This window comes from Marmota flaviventris, chromosome 2 (genome assembly GCF_047511675.1).
Source record: "Marmota flaviventris isolate mMarFla1 chromosome 2, mMarFla1.hap1, whole genome shotgun sequence".
NCBI lineage: Eukaryota > Metazoa > Chordata > Mammalia > Rodentia > Sciuridae > Marmota > Marmota flaviventris.
The window spans coordinates 99767142-99790109 of record NC_092499.1 but is presented as its reverse complement, the minus strand read 5'-3'; the positions used below and the strand labels follow the sequence as shown (position 1 = coordinate 99790109).

General features: G+C 36.2%; 1 protein-coding gene across 4 annotated transcripts in view; it reads left to right on the top strand.

Annotated features, from left to right (window-relative positions):
• Nucleotides 1-22968, top strand: part of Myo5a (myosin VA) — a 203258-nt gene that overhangs the window by 101560 nt on the left and 78730 nt on the right. For all 4 annotated transcript variants that reach the window (XM_071608272.1, XM_071608271.1, XM_071608270.1 and 1 more), the window contains exons 9-16: nt 3015-3121; nt 8958-9223; nt 9988-10069; nt 13831-13971; nt 17703-17828; nt 18730-18813; nt 21113-21274; nt 22274-22371. In XM_071608272.1, the coding sequence (XP_071464373.1) occupies nt 3015-3121; nt 8958-9223; nt 9988-10069; nt 13831-13971; nt 17703-17828; nt 18730-18813; nt 21113-21274; nt 22274-22371 (1066 nt within the window). The remainder of the gene's footprint in view (nt 1-3014; nt 3122-8957; nt 9224-9987; nt 10070-13830; nt 13972-17702; nt 17829-18729; nt 18814-21112; nt 21275-22273; nt 22372-22968) is intronic.

The following is a 22968-nucleotide window of genomic DNA, read 5'->3' as shown; positions in this document are numbered from 1 at the left end:
GTGTTTGTGTGTGCACGCACACCATGAGGATTAAACCTAGGGGTGCTTTAGTATTGAGCTACATCCCCAGACCTTTTTACTTCTTATTTTGAGACAGGGTCTCACTCACTAAGTTGCTGAGGCTGGCCTTGAATTTATAATCCTCCTGCCTCAGCTTCCTGAGTTGCTGGGATTACAGGTATGAACCACTATATCTGAGAAGCAATAGCTTTTTTTTTTTTTCCTTTTTTATCTTTTTTGGCATCAGGGATTGAACCCAGGAGTGATCAGTCACTGAGCCTCATTTCAGTCTATTTTTAATTTTTAATTTTGAGGCAGGGTTTTTCTAAGTTGCTTAGGGCCCCACTAAATTGCTGAGGCTGGCTTTGAACTTGTGATCCTCCTTTCTCAGCCTCCGAGCGCTGGGATTTCAGGCATGTGCCACCTGCCCAGTGAGCAATTGCTTTTTGCTTAAAGCAAGCTTTGTTTGAAATACTGTTTTGGTTTTGTATTAAGTAGTGAGCATTGCTGGTAGACTTAATATAGTTTATAGAACACATTCAGACAACAATTAAGCAAGGGTTTTAGGGTGATGGAACTATTCTAAAATTAAATTTTGGTAATGGTTGCACAAATTTGTAAATTTACTGAAAATCACTGCTTTGCACACTTATAGCAGCACACGTTTTGTGGTTTGAAAATTATCCCTCCATAAAGTTGTTTTTAAAAACATATTTGAGACATCAGGCAAGGTAACACTAACTAATTTTCTGTGAAAATTTTTACAAAAATCTAGAACCTATAGCTAATAAGATGGGTTTCTCTACAAGCTTGAATTTTCTACGGATTTTCATTATGTTTTTGTTTTTTGTTTGGGGGGTATTTTGTATCTTGGAAAAATGACTATATTGGCATGATAACAGAACATTATATTAAATGTGATTTGGTCCAGTGTTTTTGAAACTGCTAAGATGTTAACGAATGTTAGCTATATATGTGAATAAATTAATTTTTAGAACCATAGTCTATACCTTTTAAAGGTGAATTATTTTTCTTTTAAAAAGAAACATTGCAGGGCCTGGAGTTGTGGCTCAGTGCTTACCTGGCATGTGTGAGGCACTGGGTTTGATTCTCAGCACCACATCTAAATAAATAAATTAAATAAAGGTCCATCAACAACTAAAAAAAAAAAAAAGTTTTTTTAAAGCAGAAACTGGGCATGGTGGCGCATGCCTGTAATCCCAGTAGCTCTGGAGGCTAAGGCAGGAAGATCATGAGTTCAAAGCCAGCCTCAACCCTAAGCAACTTAATGAGACCCTTTCTTTAAATAAAATTTTAAAAAGGTCTGGGGGCCCGAGCATGGTGGTATCTGCCTGTAATCCCAGTGGCTCAAAACAGGAGGATCACAAGTTCAAAGTCAGCCTCAGCAATGGTGAGGCGCTAAGCAACTCAGTGAGACATTGTCTCTAAATAGGGCTGGGGATGTAACTCAGTGGTTGAGTGCCCCTGAGTTCAACCCCTGGTACAAAAAAAAAAAAGGGGGGGGGGGCTGGGGGTATTGCTCAGTGGTTAAGCACCCCTGGGTTCAATCTCTAGTACCAAAACAAACAATCAAACAAACCAAAAAACTGCAGAATATAAATAACTTAAACATTGAGAAGTACCTTTGAATGAGTTAATTTAAAAGCATTTCTAATCACAATATGGTCTAGAACTACTATAGAGCTTGCTGGAAGTATGAAATCTCATTCCTTTTCTTAAACTTGCTGAATCAGAATCTGCTTTTTAACAGATCTATTAGTGAATTTGAATTTGAAAATTATGAATTTGAAAAAGCCATAATGTTGGACATAACATAAACATTCATTATAAGGTCAATTCTCAATTACTGTGTATGATTGCATATTTGGAAATAATCTTACTATAACTTAATTATGTTTAATATTCTGAAAATTTTTTACTTACAGAAAAACAGCCAAATCTGATAAAAGCCAAAAGTTGTCTAGTTTTTTCATCCTGCTTTATACTTCAGCTCCTTCTCCAATGCTGTATTTGGACATTAACTCTTCAGACCAGGGAATAACACCTGTCTGAACATCTCTGATCTTGGGGTCTCTCTGATTTATACTTGGCCTTTAGTTAAAAGAAGTAATTAAATCATTGATTTAAAACAGCCTTATTATTGTGCTACAACTTGCACTTGAAATAAAGATTAATAGAAATGGCAGTAATATTAATAAAATACTTAAATCCAATATGTGACAATGATATGATCATTTGTGTAGTACTTACCACGTGTCACATTGGGTATGCTGTGTGCGTTACCTCATTCAATGTTAAAAACACCCTTTGAAGAATTCACTTTTATTCCCATATCTCAAATGAGAAAATGAAAGCATAGAAGGGTGAAGTTACCTGCCCATGTGTATATCCACATTATCGCCCATAATGCTAACTGCTTGCCACAGTCTGGCTGGGCACAAATGCCGCAGTCTGGCTGGGCACACAATCACGAGCCACCACACAGCTTGTAGATTCAAACAGCAACTCTTTATTCCCGAACTCACACCAGCCGTCTACCAACACGTTCTGGGGAAATCCACGTTCTCTGCCCAAATCACCTCCACTGGGCTTCTATCTCTCAAAAAAACCTCTGAATCCCGTGAGAACTCAAGGGGAACTCAGGCAGCAGGATACGCCCTATTCCCAGCAGGAATAATCTTAAACCTTAAACCTGGAACCTAAACCGGGAACGCCCTAATCCGCCTTGGTCCTTGAGCAAGGTCACCTACATTCAATGTCACTGCAACATGGGGTACGCTGGCAAGGAAATTGTCATACCTACTTGGCTAATGGCTCCCAGCAACTGCTTAATGTTTTAATGTCAACGAAGATGAATGATTGTTAGCTGTGACTCACTATAATGTGTATAACATCTGTCAATATTCAAGAATTAACAATAGATTTAAAATTATCTGCTATAATGTTTTGTTGCTATTCTGAAATTAATCACTTACTCATTTACTCTATTTAAGGAATTAGTGAATCTTATCAAATGGGAATTTTTCGAATACTTGCTGGCATCCTTCACTTAGGCAATGTTGCATTTACTTCTCGAGATTCAGACAGCTGCACAATACCTGTAAGTACAGAATGAAATTGGTGTGGTAGAAGTTGAATTGTGTTTTAGTTTTGTTGATTTTTTTTGTAGAAGCAATATAATTTAAGTCTCTCTGACATTATCAGAGAGATAATTATCAAAAAGATGTATTATCAAAAATATAAAGCTTGAACTGAGAATAAAGAACATGGGTTTCAATTCTTGGTGCAGTGATTATGTGATTATTATTATTATTTTTAAATTTTTATTTATTTATTTATTGTGTGTGTGTGTGTGTGTGTGTGTGTGTGTGTGTGTGTGTTTAAGAGAGAGAGAGAATGAATGGTCTTGGATACGTGTCTGATTTCTATAACCGAGGGAGAAATACTACATGTAGTTTCATTTGGCCTATTTAACTTTGTGTCTTTAGCTTTGGAGATGTAATATGGTTTAAAAATTATTGAACAGTGCTAAGGAAAGAAACTTGGCTGGGATAGGGTGTGGGGTGGGAAAGAAACTGACTTATCCCTTTTAGTCTTTTTTTTTTTTTTTGGTGGCAGGGATGAATTTAGGGGCCATCAACCACTGAGCCACATCCCCAGCCCTATTTTGTGTTATATTTAGAGACAGGGTCTCACTGAGTTGCTTAAAGCCTCGCTGTTGCTGAGGCTGCCTTTGCATTTGTGTGTGATCCTCCTGCCTCAGCCTCCCAAGCTGTTGGGATTACAGGCATGTGCCACCGCACCTGGCTTCCTTTTTAATCATATAGAATGTGGTATATGTACATCTTCTGAAATGTATAAATTCTCAGGCTTTGGGCATGGCTCAGTGGGAGAGCTCATGCTTAGTATGTGCAAGGCCCAGGGTTCAATTCCCAGGAGTTAAAAAAAAAAAGTATGAATTCTAACTTCTCCCCATATCTATCTGTGTGTCTCTCTCTCCGTCTCTCAATGTAGATATCTAGGATAGATAACAGTGATACACAGATGAAATTAGTTACTGTAATATAAATGACCCCATAAGATCATAAACTTGGGTGAATTTAGAGCTATAAGGGAATATATCATGCCCTTGCTTAAATCCTTCAGGATTTCCCATTGTCTTCAGGAATAAGGTAGATACTTTACAGTAGTTCTCCATTATCTATAGTTTTGTTTTTGGTGGTTTCAGTTACTTGTGGTCAACTTTGGCCTGAATATTAAATGTAAAATTCCAGACATAAACAATCATATAGTTTAAATTGTGCACCATTCTGAGTAGTATGATGAAATTTCATGCTGTTCTGCTTCATTCCACCTGGGACATGAATCCTCTCCTTGTCCAGTATATCCATGCTGTATATGCTGCCACCCATTAGTCACTTAGTAGTCATCTCAGTTATCACAGTGCTGTTGAAGTATCACCGTGCTTATGGCCAAGTAACCCTTACATAGTAGGAGCCTAATGATAAGTCACAATGCCTATGTCATTCTTCTTACTTCATCTCACATAGGCATTTTATCATCTCTCATCATCATTGTAAGAAGGGTAAGTACAATATGATCTGATATTTTGAGAGGGAGAGAGATAGTATACTCACATAACTTTTATTATACAATAGTGTTATAATGGTTCTATTTACAATTGTTCTATTATTAGTTGTTGTTAATTTCTTATTGTGCCTAATTTATAAATTAAACTTTATCATATATTTGTATATTTTAAGGAAGAAGTATATATGGTATTTATTTTCCATTAGGAGTCTGCAGATAAGGAGATGTGCTGTACTTGGCATAACATTGAAAGCCCTTTTATGATCAACCTTTGACTTCCTATTCAGTTTACCTCTCATCACTTATCACACTCCAGCCCAGAAATTTACTAACTCAGCTACCTTTCTCTCCTGCCTTTGCTCAGATTCTCTCTGGGGTGTAGGATAACTGTTCTTTCTGGGCAGCTCCTACTGCTAACATATAGCTCTGGCAGCATCTCTTAGCATCACCCTTCTTTCCACTGCTTTCCTTTATCTCAGCTCAAGTATCAATGTTTTATAAAGGTCTCTCTTGCTTGTGTTTAGCCCCTAGGAGTTGAAGTCCTTGTAAATGGGACCGCACTCTTTCTTGGTTGCCTTTTTTCTTTGGATCAGTAGCTCCTCATGTAAAAACAGATTCCCTATTCCTATAAGAAAGAATCTATTCCCTGCCTTTTGTAAATGTAGTAGTTTTGTACTACAATTAGATATATGAAACATAAAATCAACACTTCATGATTTGAAGAGAAACACTATACTATAAATGATTTATTAGTCATAGGGCCATGAGTTAAATGGTAGTGAGCTTTGTTTATGAGAAATTTGATCTACACAATTTCCTTTATGTATAATTTATAATTTCCCTAAGCCATGGATCCTAATTGAGGTGCATGGTACCACTTCCCCCTGCCCCATACATAAACACAGGCTCTTCTCCTACTGACAGGTCTTTTTTATTTTTATTTTTATTATTTTGGGGTACTGCAGATTGAACCCAGGAAGTTTCTATCATTGAGCTCTATCCTCTGCCCCTTTTATTTTTTATTTTGAGACAGGTCTTGCTAAGTTGCTAAGACTGACCATGAACTTGCCACCCTCCTACCTGAGCCTTCTGAGTCACTGGTATTATGGGTGTGTGCTACCATGCCCAGCCTTTATGGCAGCTTTTTAAAATTTATTTTTTAAGTTATAGTTGGATGCAATACCTTTATTTTATTTATTTTTATGTGGTGTTGAGGATTTAACCCAGGCCCTCGCATATGCTAGGCGAGTGCTCTACTGCTGATCCACAACCCCAGCCCCTTTATGGCAGTTTTTTAAAAGACAAAATGAAGATTCTAATTTAATCTCTGATTTCTAAGGAAATATCATTAAACTTTCTTCAAAGGCAGTTTTGTTGTAGTATAATGTGAATTATACCCATTTAAATGGCTTTAAATGTATAATTAAAGTTTTTATTGTATTTATGGATGTTTTTAGCCATCACCATAGTCAATTTAAATATTTTCATTATTTCAAAAAGAAAATCTATACCCTTTACCTGATGCTTCTCTGTTCCTCTATTTTTCTAGCCCTACGTAACCATTGAGTCTACTTTCTGCCTGTATAGACTTGCTTATTCTAGTCATATTAGAAACTGAATCATATAATGTGTATTCTTTCAAAGTCCATCCATGTTATGGCATGTATCAGTATGTCATTTCTTATGGCTCAAAAATTCTGTGTGTGTGTGTGTGTGTGTGTGTGTGTGTTAATTCTAAGCTGCTTTTTATTTAAGGGAGTTGAGTGAGGTGCTGATTTGTATCTAAAGTGTTACTTGGGAGGAAGGTATTGAAAAGAGGAAGACCACTTAAATGAGAACGACCCAGGGAAGAGGGTGTCAGAAGACCCAGGTTTTAGTGCCAGCTCTGACATAAATTAGCCATGTGATTATTGACAAACTGTTTGTTCTCTTGGACCTCATTTCCTCATTTTCCTTTCCACATTTTTTTGGTGCATTATAGTTGTACATATGATGGGATTTGTTGTTGTTACATATTTGTACATGCTTTCAATATAACAATATAATTTGGCCAATATCAATCCCCAGCACTTCCCCTTTCCTTTCCCCTTTTCCCTGTCCTTTACTGACCTCCCTTTGATTTTCATGAGATCCCCCACCCCCACCCATTCTTTTCCTTTTTTCCTCTGTAGCTTCCACAAATGAGAGAAAATATACAACCATTGACCTTCTAAGTTTGGATTATTTCACTTAACGTAATGATCTCAAGTTCCATCCATTTTCCTGCAAATGACATAATTTCATTTTTCTTTATGGCTGAATAAAACTCCATTGTGTATATATACCACGTTTTCTTTATTCATTCATCTTTTGAACATCTAGGCTAGTTCCATAGTTTGGCCATTGTGAATTGTGCTGCTTATGCATGTACTACATCATGAAGTATAATTTGAGTTAGGTATTTTGAAGCCTCCAGTGTTGCTTTTCTGGCTTAGAATTGATTTAGCTATTCTGGATCATTTATTCTTCCAAAGGAATTTTAGGAGTCTTTTTTTCTAGTTCTGTGAAAAATGTCACTGGTATTTTTATGGAGATTGCATTGAATCTGTATTTTGTTTTTAGTAGTATGGCCATTTTAACAGTGTTAATTCTGTCTATTTGTGAGCATGGGAGGTCTTTCCTCCTTCTTTAATTTCTTTCTACAGTTTTCATTATTGAGGTCTTTTACCTCCTTGTTAGATTTATTCCTAAGTTGTTGTTGTTGTGTTGAGGCTATTGTGAATGGGATTGTTTTCCTTTTTTCTTCCTTGGCTTATTCATTGTTGATATATAAGAAAGCTATTGATTTTTATATGTTGATTTTTGTAACCTGCTATTTTGCCAGATTTGTTTATTAGGTTTAGTAGTCTTCTGCTGGAGTTTTTTTGGATCCTCTAAGTGTAAGATCATATCATTTGCCAACAATGATAATTTGACTTCTTTCTTTCCTATTTTTATTCCTTTTACTTTCTTCTCTTGCCTAATTGCTCTGGCTAAAATTTCTAGCATTATATTAAATAGGAGTGGTAAGAATGGACTTCCTTGTCTTGTTCCAGATTTTAAAATAAATGCTTTCAGTGGTTCCCCAATTACTATGAGATTGGCTTTGGTTTTTTTTTTGTATATAGCCCTTACGATACTGAGGCAGTTCCTTCCATCCCTAGTTTCTTCAGTGTTTTTATCATGAATGGGTGTTGAATTTTGTCAAAGGCCTTCTCTGCATCTATTGAGATGACTAGGTAGTTTTTGTCCTTAGTTCTGTTTATGTGATAAATTATATTTGTTGATTTCTGTATGTTAAACCATCCTTACATCTCTGGGATAAAGCCAACTTGATCATGATTCTTGTTTTTCATTTAGAGACAACAGTGTTCACCCTGCCTATCCCCCAGGAATGTTATCAGATTCAATTGATATGTGGGTAAAATGTTGAAAAATATAAGGCACTAATATGATTAAATTAAGCAAATATTTATCAAAAAACCTACTCATTCAAAACTACAGAAGAAATTCTAGGTGATACAAGAATACGTAAGTTGTTAAAGTGATTCTCATCTAAAACGTTACTCCAGTAGCATCAAATTTTCTGCCTAAAACCCTTCAGCATCTTCCCATTTCTCTGGGAATACAGACTATCCATGGCATAGCCTCTGCCTTTCTCTTCCCATCTTACACACTCTCACCCACCTTCAATTTTCATATTAGTTGTTTCCCTCCTACCCAGAACCTTTTTCTTTTTTTTTTAGCCGTTTCTTCTGCTTAAAAAATTCTTCCTTCACTCTTTAACCCAGAAGCACCTTCCAAATTCCTTCAAATCTCAATTCCATTTTTCAAGGCAACTGTCTCTTGTCTCCCTAAATACAGCACACTCCTCTTGTGTGGACTCAGTGTAGTGTCCTTTTTCTTTGTAGTATTTAGGGAGCAATCATTTATTTCCCCCAGTGACTATAAGTTCTAGGAGGAAATGAACCATGTCTATTTTTGTTTAATGGAGTACAGTGGCCATTTAGTAAATATTTATTGACTAGATGACTGATTTTCTGATTGACTAAATAAATGTAGTGTGCCCTAAGACAAATACAGAGAGCTCTATAAAAAAATCAAAGAAGAGGTAATTTTTTTCAATGAGCCCTAACAGATATTATGTCACCCAGATGCCAGTTTGAATAATGATTGTGATTATTATCACAGATCAGGTGTGAATGATCTTGATGTTTATTACATCAAAGACATTGCTGAGTTTTACTTGATTTTTTTTGTTAATATTTTTCAGGAAATTCTTATTTGATTGGTCTGGTCATAGGAAGTAACCCATTCTCTTTTGGCAGCCCAAGCATGAACCTCTCAGCATCTTCTGTGATCTCATGGGTGTGGATTATGAGGAGATGTGTCATTGGCTTTGCCATCGGAAGCTGGCTACTGCCACAGAGACATACATCAAGCCCATCTCCAAGCTGCAGGCCACAAATGCCCGTGATGCTTTAGCCAAGCACATATATGCCAAGCTCTTTAACTGGATTGTAGATCATGTCAATCAGGCTCTGCATTCTGCTGTTAAGCAGCACTCTTTTATTGGCGTGCTGGACATTTATGGGTGAGTATTTTGGCTTATTGGTCTGCCAGAGAGCATTTATTTGTGGAGAGTATTTAGTCACTCTGAATGGGAATTTAATTTTATCTCATACTGGTGAGGAGAGGAAAACCCTACCTATGGCAAGTCAGGAGTACCTTTATGATGGTGATATGCTGTGATTAAAATTTAACTAAAACAACAACAAAAATTTAGCTTGGCTCTAGAGCTAATTTAATAAGGTAATGGGTGGAATAAATTGTTTTTCAGACTCTCATGTGAGAAATTATCACTGAATATTTAAAAATCTAATTTCACTTGCTAATTTGTTTTCTGTGGATACCTTCCTTAACCGTCCGTGTAAACCCATTTTATACAGTGTGCTTATTTTATACTTGATTTTTCATTCTCTGGTTCAGTTTTTCAGAAGAACTTATAAGGTTCCCTTCTATGTATGTGTAACACTCTGAGTCTATAAATTGATAGGAGCAATGACTTATTATAATTCTGTTGTTCCTCTCAGGAGATGAATGAGCCTCAAAAACTCATAGTTTTGAACACCTTTTCATGCTGGGAACTCTAAATAAAATTCTCTGCCTCATAGCAGGTACTCATCTGTTGGGCACATTTTCCATATTTCTGACTTATAAACATTTATCTTAATTGCTGTGTGAAGAAAGTTGCACAGTGTTAGAGTACTTCCTATTTCTTTCTTCCTAATGAGTACATTTTGAATATTTTAAAACTATTCCTTTTCTCCCTTTCCTATTTTATTTTTGGTATTACAGATTCGAAACATTTGAGATAAATAGTTTTGAGCAGTTTTGTATAAATTATGCAAATGAAAAACTACAGCAGCAATTCAACATGGTAAGAATGTTCTTCTTTGAATAATAATTCTGCTATAAATTATCTCTTTAATTCCTGGTCTTTGTTTAAAGTCTGGCCCCTGAGATGAAGTCCTGAATTTTAAGTATGATATGAGTTTTAGAACAACTAAACAGCTAGAACTAATGATTAAAAAATGATGCTACATTTAGAAAAATATTTGGAAGTCATCCATTGTCTGAGAATGATGAGAGTTTGGGGCAAATAAATTGAGTGAGAGAAGCAGGAGTGGTATTACCAACATAGGAAATATAAAGCTTTGAACCTAGGGATATCTTTCATTTTGTCTTTCTGAAATTAATTGTATGTGGTGTTATGACAGCCTTAACTCTTACTTTCTATATTAGCAAGGTGTCAAAACTAAACATGAGAATTTCATGTATTCTTTTTTCAACAGTCTAAGCCATTCTCACTGAGACAATGGCAATGGGAATATTTTAAGAGTGACTCTTGTGAAGAAGTAATATCAAATATCCCACAGTGGTGGGAGATCTGAAGGTACTTAAAAATGAGGAGCAGCAGATTATATAATTGTGAAGGGCAGAGGCCTCAGAGGTGAACTGCTTGGGTTGGAATCCCATTCTGTCTTTATTATCCAGGAGACATTGGGACCTCCCTGGACCTTAGCTTCCTCATCTGTAAGATGGAGATGAAAATAGTTCCCCCCACATATGGTTTTATGGGTTAAATGAGTTGGGATACATAAACTGCTCCTCACATGTCAAGCACAGTTCAAAGTACAAAATTAGGGGTAGTTATTAGTATTGATGAAAGAGAATGTTAAGAATGAGCCACTGAGTACTGGGAAATATGGCTCAGTGGGAGAGTATGTATTTAGCATGTGTGAGTTCAATCCCCAGCACGCGTACACACACACACACACACACCAGTACACACACACATACACAATCAAGCAAAAAAAAAAGGAGGGGGGAGAAGGAAAAGAAAGGGGTGGACCACCCATAGGAATTGGTTGATAGAAGAAAAGAGAGCTAAAGGATAGGAAAGGTTGCTTCATCTTATGAAAAGAGACGTAAAGTGGTATGAGTGGTCTGTGGTCCAAGTTTAAGCAAATTATTTTAAGTTACAAAATTGACTAAAAAAAGAGAATCCAAAAATAGTAATATTGGGAAGATAACAAAGGAGCAGCAGAGAGGGTGATGTATATGAACTTAGCTTCATCAGAAAGTTAACAGTTTCAAATTGATAAATCAGAAAGCAACTGATACGTATATTCTTTAGAAATATGTAAGTAAACATCAGAATAAATAGCTAAAAGAATTAAAAATTTTTGCCTGCTTTCTGTCTCTATTCACCACTTATTCCTCTCGCTTTTCCCTCACACCTCCCCATTATGTTATATCTTAATTTTTCTATGCATAATTGCTCCACTCCCTCTTACTATGAGATGGCTTATTCTCTCTTCTAGTTTGTATATATTATCTCCACCTCAACATTTCTTCTTTTCCATTTACTTCAGACTTCCTATAGAGATAGCAGTGGTTGGAATGCTCTTCACATCTTAACTTGCTCACCTCCCACTCATCTTGGATTCTTTCAGCTTCTGCTACCACTGCTAATTGCCTAATTGTTTCTTTGTTTTGTAATTCAGATACCTGAGAAAGTGAACCAATTAGCCCCAATCATTTTTTTTTCATCTGAGATGTCTAGCAATAAAGTGCCCTCATGTACCCATACTTGGTTTAGTGAGCTGTGACCAGAAACATGGGGTTTCACAGTAAAGGACTTAGCTGCATAGGCTGCTCCCTGAGCTGAGGCCATGGATGTGGGCAGTTGGCATAAGAAATACTGTGGGAGCCAGGTGGAGTGGCACAGGCCTATAATCCCAGGGGCTTAGGAGGCTGAGGCAGAAGGATCTCAAGTTCAAAGCCAGCCTCAGCAATTTAGTGAGGCCTAAGCAACTCAGTAAGACCCTCTCTCTAAATAAAATACTAAAAAGGACTGGGGATGTGGCTTAGTGGTTTAGTCCCTAATTAAAAAAAAAAAGAAAAAGAAAAGAAAGAAAGAAATGTTGTGGGCATATTTAGTGCTTAGAAGCATTCCTATATTGACAAGGATCTCTTGACGTATTGAACCTCATGCCCACATTCCTTGATAATTGAGCACCCCAAATATTTGAGCCCCTCGGCTTTATGGAGTTTTCTAGAATATATATAAAAATTTGTATGAGAAATAATCTCTATTTAAAGCTTAGAGCAGTGCTTCTGATGTCAGCATGAAGACTACATATAAACTAATGAAAAACGTAAAAAGTTCATTGTTTTGGAAGATATTAGTGCTATCAGGACACTGCTAATATATGATGCCTTATTTATTTTCTGATTAATCAAAAGAACAGAATAAAATTGCTAATTAGCATGACAAATACTCTATGGATGACCTTTTTATGTTTTGTTTTAACTAAGGCTTCTTATAGCTGCTTAAAGTGCAAAGGACATTCCAATAAAAGTAAAATAAAATGGGAAAGTTCCAGATGCATGGAACTATATATTAGAAATCTCTGTGTCACCTGTTTCGTAGGACTTGGTATCTTAGAAAATATGTGTTATGTGGTCATAGCCACAAAAAGATAATCTTCCTAGAAAAATAGCAAGATGTGTGAGAGAACCAAAGAAGATAAAAGAGACAAGTAAATAACAGCAGAAACTTGGAAGAACAGATAATGGTCATTAGCATCCATAGAAACAGAAAGTTGTGTATCAGCTGCACGGTTAGAGCACATCCTGGCACAAACTGTGGCAGATTGCCCTTCCCATCTAGGGCAGCTCTGCTCCTCTGCACCTTCAAAGCTCAGAGCACAAGCCTTTCTTTAGGGAAACCTACCCTGATCATCCTGTAACCAAACTAGATGAGGATTCTTGCCCTCATAGTTTATATTATTTTCCTTTTTAATATTATTCCTTGTGATTATTTGATTTCTGTGTTCATCTCCCACCAGTCTCCTGTTGTTGTCTGTGTTGTTGACTATATGCTGTGACTGACACATAGTATGTAGTCAATATATATTTTTGATTAAACGAATGAACAGAGATCAGAAGCAATGGTGTGGGTTGTCGCTGAAGATTTTTAGCAGAAATAGCAATGGATTGGTAGTACTTGTGTAGCTGCTTGCAGTATTGGATAAAGAATTTAGAAAAGTGAGCCACTTATTCCCTGAAAGAGGAGAATAATCAAGGCAGACACACACACAAAAAACAATACGTTAATCTAATTTTGAGGCATGTTGTACTTCAGCACCACAATCCCTTAAGAAATTATTTTGTTGTGCTCAAAGCATTGCCCCGTACTGTTCAGTAGTCTAGAGGGCATTCACTCTGCATAGGTGTTCAATGCCAGCTTAGAGATTCCTGTGTCCTGTGTCGTTAGCAGCCCTATATAATTGCTTAAGGAGCCAAAAGTAGAAAGTGCAGTTTTAGAAATATACATAATAAAAAATCACAAAGACTGCTTACATTTATCAGCTACTTAAAACATTTACATGCCTAGATCTGCTTCTTCACTAAGGATCTGATATAGCTGAGGTTTTGCTTTCTGTGGTTTTAATTTACTTTCTCTGTGTATAAATGGTGCTTCTCCCATGAGATTACTGTTGCTAGTAGCCACAAACTATCTCCAGTTTTCTTGGTATCCTCTTAGTATTTTATTGAAACATTGTTGGTTTTTTTACTACATTCTTTATGATAACAATCCAAAAATGACTGCATTTTTCTTTTTCATTTCAGCACGTTTTCAAATTGGAACAAGAGGAATACATGAAAGAACAAATTCCATGGACACTCATAGATTTTTATGATAATCAGCCTTGTATTAATCTTATAGAATCTAAACTGGGCGTTCTAGATTTGCTGGATGAGGAATGCAAGGCGAGTATGATTTTTGGGGGGAATTTAGACTGTCAAATAGATGCATCAAGATCAGGAGGCAAGTAGGTTCAAGCAGACATTTATTAGTAACATGAAATGCCATTGTGGCAACAAGTGAGAGTCTTCATTCTAAAGGGACACTAGACCCCAAGGATTCTAGTTATAAATGAAACTTTTATTTTCAGCTGATTATAGGTTATGTAGAAAATTGGTAGATAATATTGCTACCAATTTTTGTTGCTTTTTTAAATCAATTTTCTTATATTTAGAACTCTGTTGGAGACAGAATGTATTTAAATAAATACAAGAAATTGCACAAAATATATTTTGAATAATAGTTCTAAGTAGCCATAATTTTTTTGTCATCATCACTATTATTTATCTTTTATTAAGGAATTGCTATATATAAGGCTTAATCCAAGTATGTTAAAGGAATTTTCTCAAATGTAGGAGGTAAGCTCTCCTTATCATTAGGAAACCAGCTGGGAAATGTCAAGTCATTTATATAATATCCAGAAGGATGAGAATATGAGCAGTGATCTAGGTGGAGTTATTATTTAGGGAAACAATTGTCACTGGTAATACCTACAGCTTGAGACCACACTCTTGATGATGACATTTGTTGTTTAAGGCAACTATGATAAGTTGTCTTTTAGTTGGAATTCAATAAAATACATTAAAAATGAAATATGTTAAAGAAAAGGATAATCTATTTGTGATTTTAGTCTTTTTTGTTCTTTGTAGATATTCATGATAGTAGAGTGTATATTTTGACAAACTATACATACATGGAGTAAAAATTATTCTAATTAGGATCCCATTCTTGTGGTTATACATGATGTGGAATTTCACTGGTGGTGTACTCATATATGAACATAGGAAAGTTATGTCTGATTCATTCTACTGTCTTTCCTATTCCCTTCTTCCCTCCCTTTCCTCATTCCCCTTTGTCTAATCCACTGAAGTTTTATTCTTCTCTCCCCCGCCCTGGTTGTGTGTTAGCATCTGAATATCAAAGAGAACATTTGATCTTGGGTTTTGGGAACTGGCTTACATCACTTAGCATGATCGTCTCCAGATTCATCCATATACTGGCAAAAGTCATAAAGTCATTCCTTTTTATAACTGAGTAATATTTCATTGTGTATGTATACCACATTTTCTTTATCCGTCCATTTGTTGAAGGGCACCTAGGTTGGTTTCATAGCTTAGCTCTAAATAGCCATAAGTTAAAAATTGACTAGTCATTCTTTATTATGGACATAGGTGATAAGATGGAGTTTAGTCTTTTTTTTTTTTTAATTTTTATTGTTGGTTGTTCAAAACATTACATAGTTCTTGATATATCATATTTCACACTTTGATTCAAGTGGGTTATGAACTCCCATTTTTACCCCGTATACAGATTGTAGAATCACATCAGTTACACATCCATTGGTTTACATATTGCCATACTAGTGTCTGTTGTATTCTGCTGCCTTTCCTATCCTCTACTATCCCCCCTCCCCTCCCCTCCCCTCCCCTCCCCTCTTTTCTCTCTACCCCCTCTACTGTCATTCATTTCTCCCCCTTGTATTATTTTTCCCTTTCCCCTCACTTCCTCTTGTATGTAATTTTGTATAACCCTGAGGGTCTCCTTCCATTTCCATGCAATTTCCCTTCTCTCTCCCTTTCCCTCTCACCTCTCATCCCTGTTTAATGTTAATCTTCTTCTCCTGCTCTTCGTCCCTACTCTGTTCTTAGTTACTCTCCTTATATCAAAGAAGTCATTCAAGGAGCTTGATATCAAATCAGAGACACGGCGTCTGATAGAAGAAAAAGTTGGCTACGATCTACATACTGTGGGGTCGGGCTCCAAATTCCTCAATAGGACACCCATAGCACAAGAGTTAATAACTAGAATCAACAAATGGGACTTACTCAAACTAAAAAGTTTTTTCTCAGCAAAAGAAACAATAAGAGAGGTAAATAGGGAGCCTACACCCTGGGAACAAATCTTTACTCCTCACACTTCAGATAGAGCCCTAATATCCAGAGTATACAAAGAACTCAAAAAATTAGACAATAAGATAACAAATAACCCAATCAACAAATGGGCCAAGGACCTGAACAGACACTTCTCAGAGGAGGACATGCAATCAATCAACAAGTACATGAAAAAATGCTCACCATCTCTAGCAGTCAGAGAAATGCAAATCAAAACCACCCTAAGATACCATCTCACTCCAGTAAGATTGGCAGCCATTATGAAGTCAAACAACAACAAGTGTTGGCGAGGATGTGGGGAAAAGGATACACTTGTACATTGCTGCTGGGACTGCAAATTGGTACAGCCAATTTGGAAAGCAGTATGGAGATTTCTTGGAAAGCTGGGAATGGAACCACCATTTGACCCAGCTATTCCCCTTCTCGGTCTATTCCCTAAAGACCTAAAAAGAGCATGCTACAGGGACACTGCTACATCGATGTTCATAGCAGCACAATTCACAATAGCAAGACTGTGGAACCAACCTAGATGCCCTTCAATAGACGAATGGATAAAATAATGTGGCATTTATACACAATGGAGTATTACTCTGCATTAAAAAATGACAAAATCATAGAATTTGCAGGGAAATGGATGGCATTAGAGCAGATTATACTAAGTGAAGCTAGCAAATCCCTAAAAAACAAATGCCAAATGTCTTCTTTGATATAAGGAGTTTAGTCTTAATATCTGATGATGCACCATGTTAGAAAAAATAGTGGATTCCCAGCTTTACTACTATCTGAGTCATCTTAGGCAAATAACCTATACTTTCACTTAATCTTTCTTTAGTTTATATGCAATAAGTTACACCTTATCATAGGTTGATCCATGTAAGCCTCCAGATTTCCTACAACATTAAGAAGGTATGTAATAAAAAAGTGCTCAGCCTCACTTGAAATTAAAATAAAATGCAAAGAAAAGCAAAGATGGTAACCTGCTTTTTACCCATCACATGGGTAAGTTAGACCTGATACCTTTCATTTGATATTGCTAAATGAATACTGTATCTGTACAATAAGGATAAGAATTAATACAACATACTTAAGATGAAATTTGACAACAATTCTCAGAATCATAAATACATGTATCTTTTTACTGCTTAGATTTCAATCTATGAATATACTTGTGAAAGTATCCAAGGTATATACATATAAGAAGAAAACTGTGGCAGTTATTATAATAACAAAAAACAATAACAACCTAGTGGCCATAAATAAAAGAATTATTAAGAAGAAAAAAAGGCAAGGAGTACGTAGAATGAGCCCATTCATGTACATGTCTTAAAAGAGATAATAAAGTTGAGAAAACAACAAGGGGAGACCCTCCATTTCATATCTTTCTGTATGTAAATGTTACCTTTATTTAACACAAATTTAAAATTTAAAAATACATATTACTATATCCGTGATATTAATCTTATAAGACCTTTGTTTTAAAAACAGATCAAATATTTATTTGATGATTTCTAGTATGGGCAGATTGTCACCCAAAGATGGCTGGGTTACCTGTGGAAAGCGCTTGGTCTAGCTCTTCATTAGTAATTGGTTTTGGGCCCTATTGGAGAGAAATGTAGAAGAAATGAATTCCTAAACTGAATATAGAATATAGGTAAAGCCAAAAAGTGACCTTTTTGCAGTTGATGCAACAGAAGAGTCTCAATATTCAGTTTCTTTTCTTTCTTTCTTTTTCTCCCTCAATGTAGATGCCTAAAGGTACAGATGACACTTGGGCCCAAAAATTGTACAACACACATTTGAACAAATGTGCGCTCTTTGAAAAGCCTCGCCTGTCAAACAAAGCTTTCATCATCCAACATTTTGCTGACAAAGTAAGGAAGCTTTGCATATTTTTTTTATTTTTGAATACGTAAGTGAAGGAAAAAAATAATAATCAAGAAATATTGTTTTTTTTTTGTTTTTGTTTGCTGATGCTTGCATTTTTTGAGGGCTTACAGAAAAAGCAGTCTTCAGTATTGGCTTGTTGGTTTTCTCTTCCTTTAACTTAAATTGAATTATATATGAAATAAATAGGGGTCTAGTCTTCTGTCAAGAAGTTGGAATTCCAGGAAACTCTGAAAACCAGCTTCCTGGGAATCTCCCTCAGGGGTTGAGGACTTTCTGAGTTTACCTTAGTCCTGACTGGAAACCTTAAAATGAACATAAGTTCACCTAAGGGTTTTGTAGTACAGGATGTAAAGCTCCTCTAGTGACAGACTGTTCAGGTTGCTGGGGTTTTGAAAGAGAAATCTTCTATTCTCAAGGAATCCCACTTTACCAAATCAACAATATTTCCCCCAGCTTCTTCCTCTATCCATCATTAATTTTTTTCACCTCTTTCCAATCCAACAGCCATGTGTTCCTTTTGATCCTATCTCCCACTTTAATCTCTTCTTTCCCAAAAGAAAACATTCCACTGAATAGTGGACTAGCTTGGAAGGCGATATAATGGGTCAGCCTGGGATGAACTTTCTTTGGCCAGCGTGGGGGAAGAGGATCAACTTCTTATGAGTCTGCTTACCCATAAATTGAGAGCATTATTTAGACCACAATTAATCAGCAAGCACTACCACTATTCCCTAGAAAAACAGTTATGGAATGGTACCAATATTTTAGCAAAAAACTGATGAGAGCTTGTCATGTAACCTGAGCTAATACATATTTTTGTTGTTGATGATATAATATCTATTCAAAAGTGCTATCAGTTAAGGAGATTTTTCCATGTGTTTTCAGGTGGAATACCAGTGTGAAGGCTTTCTTGAAAAGAATAAAGACACTGTTTTTGAGGAACAAATTAAAGTTCTTAAGTCAAGCAAGGTAACCATAGACAGGTTTTTCTAATCAGTATATATTCAATAAAATGTTAATTATGCACTAGTTTTTGTTGTTTTTTTGTTTGTTTTGCAGTACTGGGGTTGAGATTGAATCCAAGGGCACTCTACCACTGAGCTATATCTGTATCTCCAGCCCTTTTTATTTTTGTTTTCAGAGAGGATTTTGCTAAGTTGCCCAGGCTGGCCTTAAACTTGTGATCTTCCTGCCTCAGGCTCCTCAGTCGCTGGGATTACAGGTGTGCCTCACCATGCCCAGCTTTAAGCATTAGCATTTTAACAATAAAAATGATTTTTCCAACAAAATCTGTTTTACTTACAGTTTTTAATTCACCAGTATATAACACTTACTGTGTATCAGGTTCTGTTCTAAAAGCCTTGCAAATATTAACACATCTAATCTTTATAATGAGGGGTATTATCATTACTCTTATCTTACAGATGAGGTATCTGAGGCACAGGGACTTCATGGCTAGTGAGTTTTTAAGCCACATTAAAACGCAAGCTGTCTTGCTCAGGGTCTGCTCTTAACCACTATGCATTGTGGTCTTTCAGTTTTAAGTGAAATTATTGCCTCCACCATGGTCTTCTCTCTTGTGTGCCTTTGTGAGAGACTATGAGAGAAAACAGGTTTTTTTGCTATGTCATTTTGAAGGGATGTGCCAGAATTGTGGCCTCATGTACTTCATGCTGATGGAGATTGAGCTCAGAATCATTGTTGAATCTAATTCCAGGTATAACTTTGAAGTTATTTTTCTTAAGGACAGACACTAGAAACACTGCCTTCCAGTGGGAAAAGAATATTCCAGATGGCGAAAACAATGAGGTCTACAATACCTCATTAGGTTGATCCCAACTGCACCCTTCAACTTAATCTGGAAAGGATGAGAGGACCTCTCACTTTCATCCTACAGGGTACAAACCAGGCAGCCAACTACTTATTTGGGCCAATATTCATTTTAAAAAGTAAAAATCTTCATGTGAATTTGTCTAAATGACTGTTACACTTTGTTTTTCTAATTTATTCTAAAAAGAATTTTAACTTCAATGGAATTGCATATGAACATTCTAAATCTTGTTTTTGAAACTAAAATGTTTGCTTTCCGTTATTTTGATAATATAAAGATCACATGAAGACCAAATCCCAGTTTTAACCCCCAGAAAATAATGAGTCAAAGTGTCTATAGAAAAAGATAATTTTTTTCTTTAATTAATGCTTTATAGCTTACAGGATCAATGTGTAAGGAAATTTTCATAGTGCCAATCTTTAAGTATTAAACAGGTGAAGATCTTTGTCATTTTGATTTATGAACATTGCTATAAACCATGAAATTCTATTGTTAATATTTGGCCAAAGTAATTTAGCTTAAACAAAATACAGGTTCTCATTCTTGAGGCACCCATAATCAGTTGTCTTTATTTTGACTTAATTTAATTTTCTTAACCATCAGAAATTATCTCTGTGTTCTAGTGAGTCATTTGAAGTGACTGCCAGTCTGTGCAGCATTGCTGCAGTTGAAGTGAGGACAGTGTATGATTTACCTAACATAGTTTGATGACCTTCTAGCTCCCATTCTTTTCAGAAACCCAAGCTGCAGGTATAAACTTCATAATTTCTCTGCACTGGATAGGAAGCAAATATAACATAATGTTCTCTTGGAAATACCAAATGATTAATATTTGTGTTGTGTTTTGAATATAATTTTTTTGTGGTAACACAGTGTGAAGTCTGTGTCTGTTTTAGCTATGCTTTACTTGAGATAGCAATTAGATAGCCAGGTAGACATGTCATGTAGAAATTTGGAAATGAAAGCACACAAGAGGTTAAGTCAGAGCAGGTGATAGGAATTTAGTAGGGTTTAGAAATAGATGACATGTTTTAGTACTGGGGGTCAAACCCTGAGGCACTCTATTCCTTAGCTACACCCCCAACCCATTTTTTTTTTTTTTTTTTTTTTTTTTAATTTTGAGACAGGTCTCACTGAGTTTCTCAGGCTGGCCTCAGATTTGTAATCCTCTTACTTTTGTTTCCCAAGTAGCTAGGATTATAGGTGCACCACTGTGCCCAGCCTCTACCTGTATTTTTATAGCATTTATTTTACCTTTCTCTCATATTTTCAGTTCCTAACTCAAATGTTGATTATTTCTGGAATGTGATTCTGACAGGAGTTATCTAAAGCAAGAGATTCTCTACTTGTTGAAAATATTAATAATGTTTTGTCTATGAAGGCTTACTTTTGAGTGTAGGTTCAGAGTGTAATTGCTTTTTACTGTTTCTGACCCAGTTTAAGATGCTACCAGAACTATTTCAAGATGATGAAAAGGCCATTAGTCCAACCTCAGCCACCTCTTCAGGGCGTACACCCCTCACCCGCATTCCTGCAAAAGCCACCAAGGGCAGACCAGGCCAGACAGCCAAAGAGCACAAGAAAACAGTGGGGCATCAGGTGAGTTCAGGGAGCTGCTGCTGCCACACTCCTCCTTTGCTCACCTGAAGCCTCAGGTCTTCTTTCTTTAGCTTCCAGGTGGGATTCTCAGGTGAGAAGAGTCTGGAGCTTCCACTGTGAGAAAAAATAACACTGCTCACTCATACTTCTCTCTGCCAACTCTAGACCCACGCCTTTGTGTCTGCCTTCCCCAAAACAATTTTCTCTATGTCTTGATTCTTTTAGTGCATATCATCTCTCTCAGACCACTGCTTTCTTTACTTCATTCTCTGGTTGCTTTGTCTCTGTATTTATACAGAGCAACAGTTATCTCCTTCAGTACAAGAAAGTGCCTTCTCCTTCCTTTGATGTCTTATGCCCTGTAGGGAGTGGGAAATATTATACACTTGCTTAGTGCCTAAATGTAGGGTAAAGGCTTTGGAAGGGAGGTTAAGCACTAAAAAACATACTGTGTTTTCCTGTGTGAGACCCTGTTCCAGTGTAGATCAGAGCAGGACCTGACATGAGTCCACAGCCTCTAGTCCTGATTTCATGTCCCTAATGGTAACTCCTTTCTGGCCATCCTTCCCATTCTCCACTCATTCCTTATACTCTTTTAAGATGTCTGTTGCTTTTTTCAGTATCTTAAGCAAAATTTCTATTTGACATAATTAAATGACCTTCATATTCTTAAAGCAAAGTTATATTGTGGGTCACGTACGAATGAACTCATATCACAAAGCTGTAGAAGCCTATTTATAAGGGGAATGGGAGAAAGATATGAGGGTAGGGAAGATATATATTTAGCAGAGTAAGCATATATTAGTAGAATTTGGGCAGAATTTAACTAAAAGTCTTAACATTCCTGTTTTAGTATCAGCTCCCTTTTTCAGGATGCATCAAATTCATAGGTGACAAAGTCATATTCATTAGTGTCATAGGAAGAGAATTTTAATTGTTTTACATCATCTTTGACTTTTAAGAAAACTTTGATCCCCCTTTCTGCCCTTTTTCATGCAGTTCCGAAATTCCCTTCACTTGCTTATGGAGACTCTCAATGCCACTACTCCTCACTATGTGCGCTGTATTAAGCCTAATGACTTCAAGTTTCCATTCACGTAAGTATTTCTCAACTACTGAATAATAAAGTATCCCTGCTGCATGAGGATTGCCAAGCTTTCATAAGGAAAAAAACCGGGGTAAATCTTCACATCTTGTAGAGGTAAAATACTACTTAATAGAATTTTTTCAGTTTTTGTTCCCTTTTCACAATGTGAGAATAAATTAGCAGTTGGTCATCTGTTAAGGCTTAAAAGTTGAGGTGAACCGAACATTTCTGGTTTGATGTTATTTTTTAAATTTACCTCAGTTCAAAATCTTTCTAGGTGTTTTGTTAATTTGGGTACTAGTTAAAACCAGAGCTAGCTGGGGGATAAGATGCTTTGGCAAAGATGTACCTGCTACTTTTTACCTGATGAAACCACCAGAGATTGTCTGCTTTTACCAACATCTTGTCCTGCTTCAAATGGCATATATGACAAAGAACTCAAAAAGCTTAACACCAAAATAATAATAATAATAATAATAATAACAACAACCACCCAATCAATAAATGGGCAGAGGAACTAAACAAATATTTCTCAAAAGAAGAAAAACAAATGGTCAACAAATATATGAAAAAAATGTTCAACATCTCTAGCAATTAGAGAAATGTA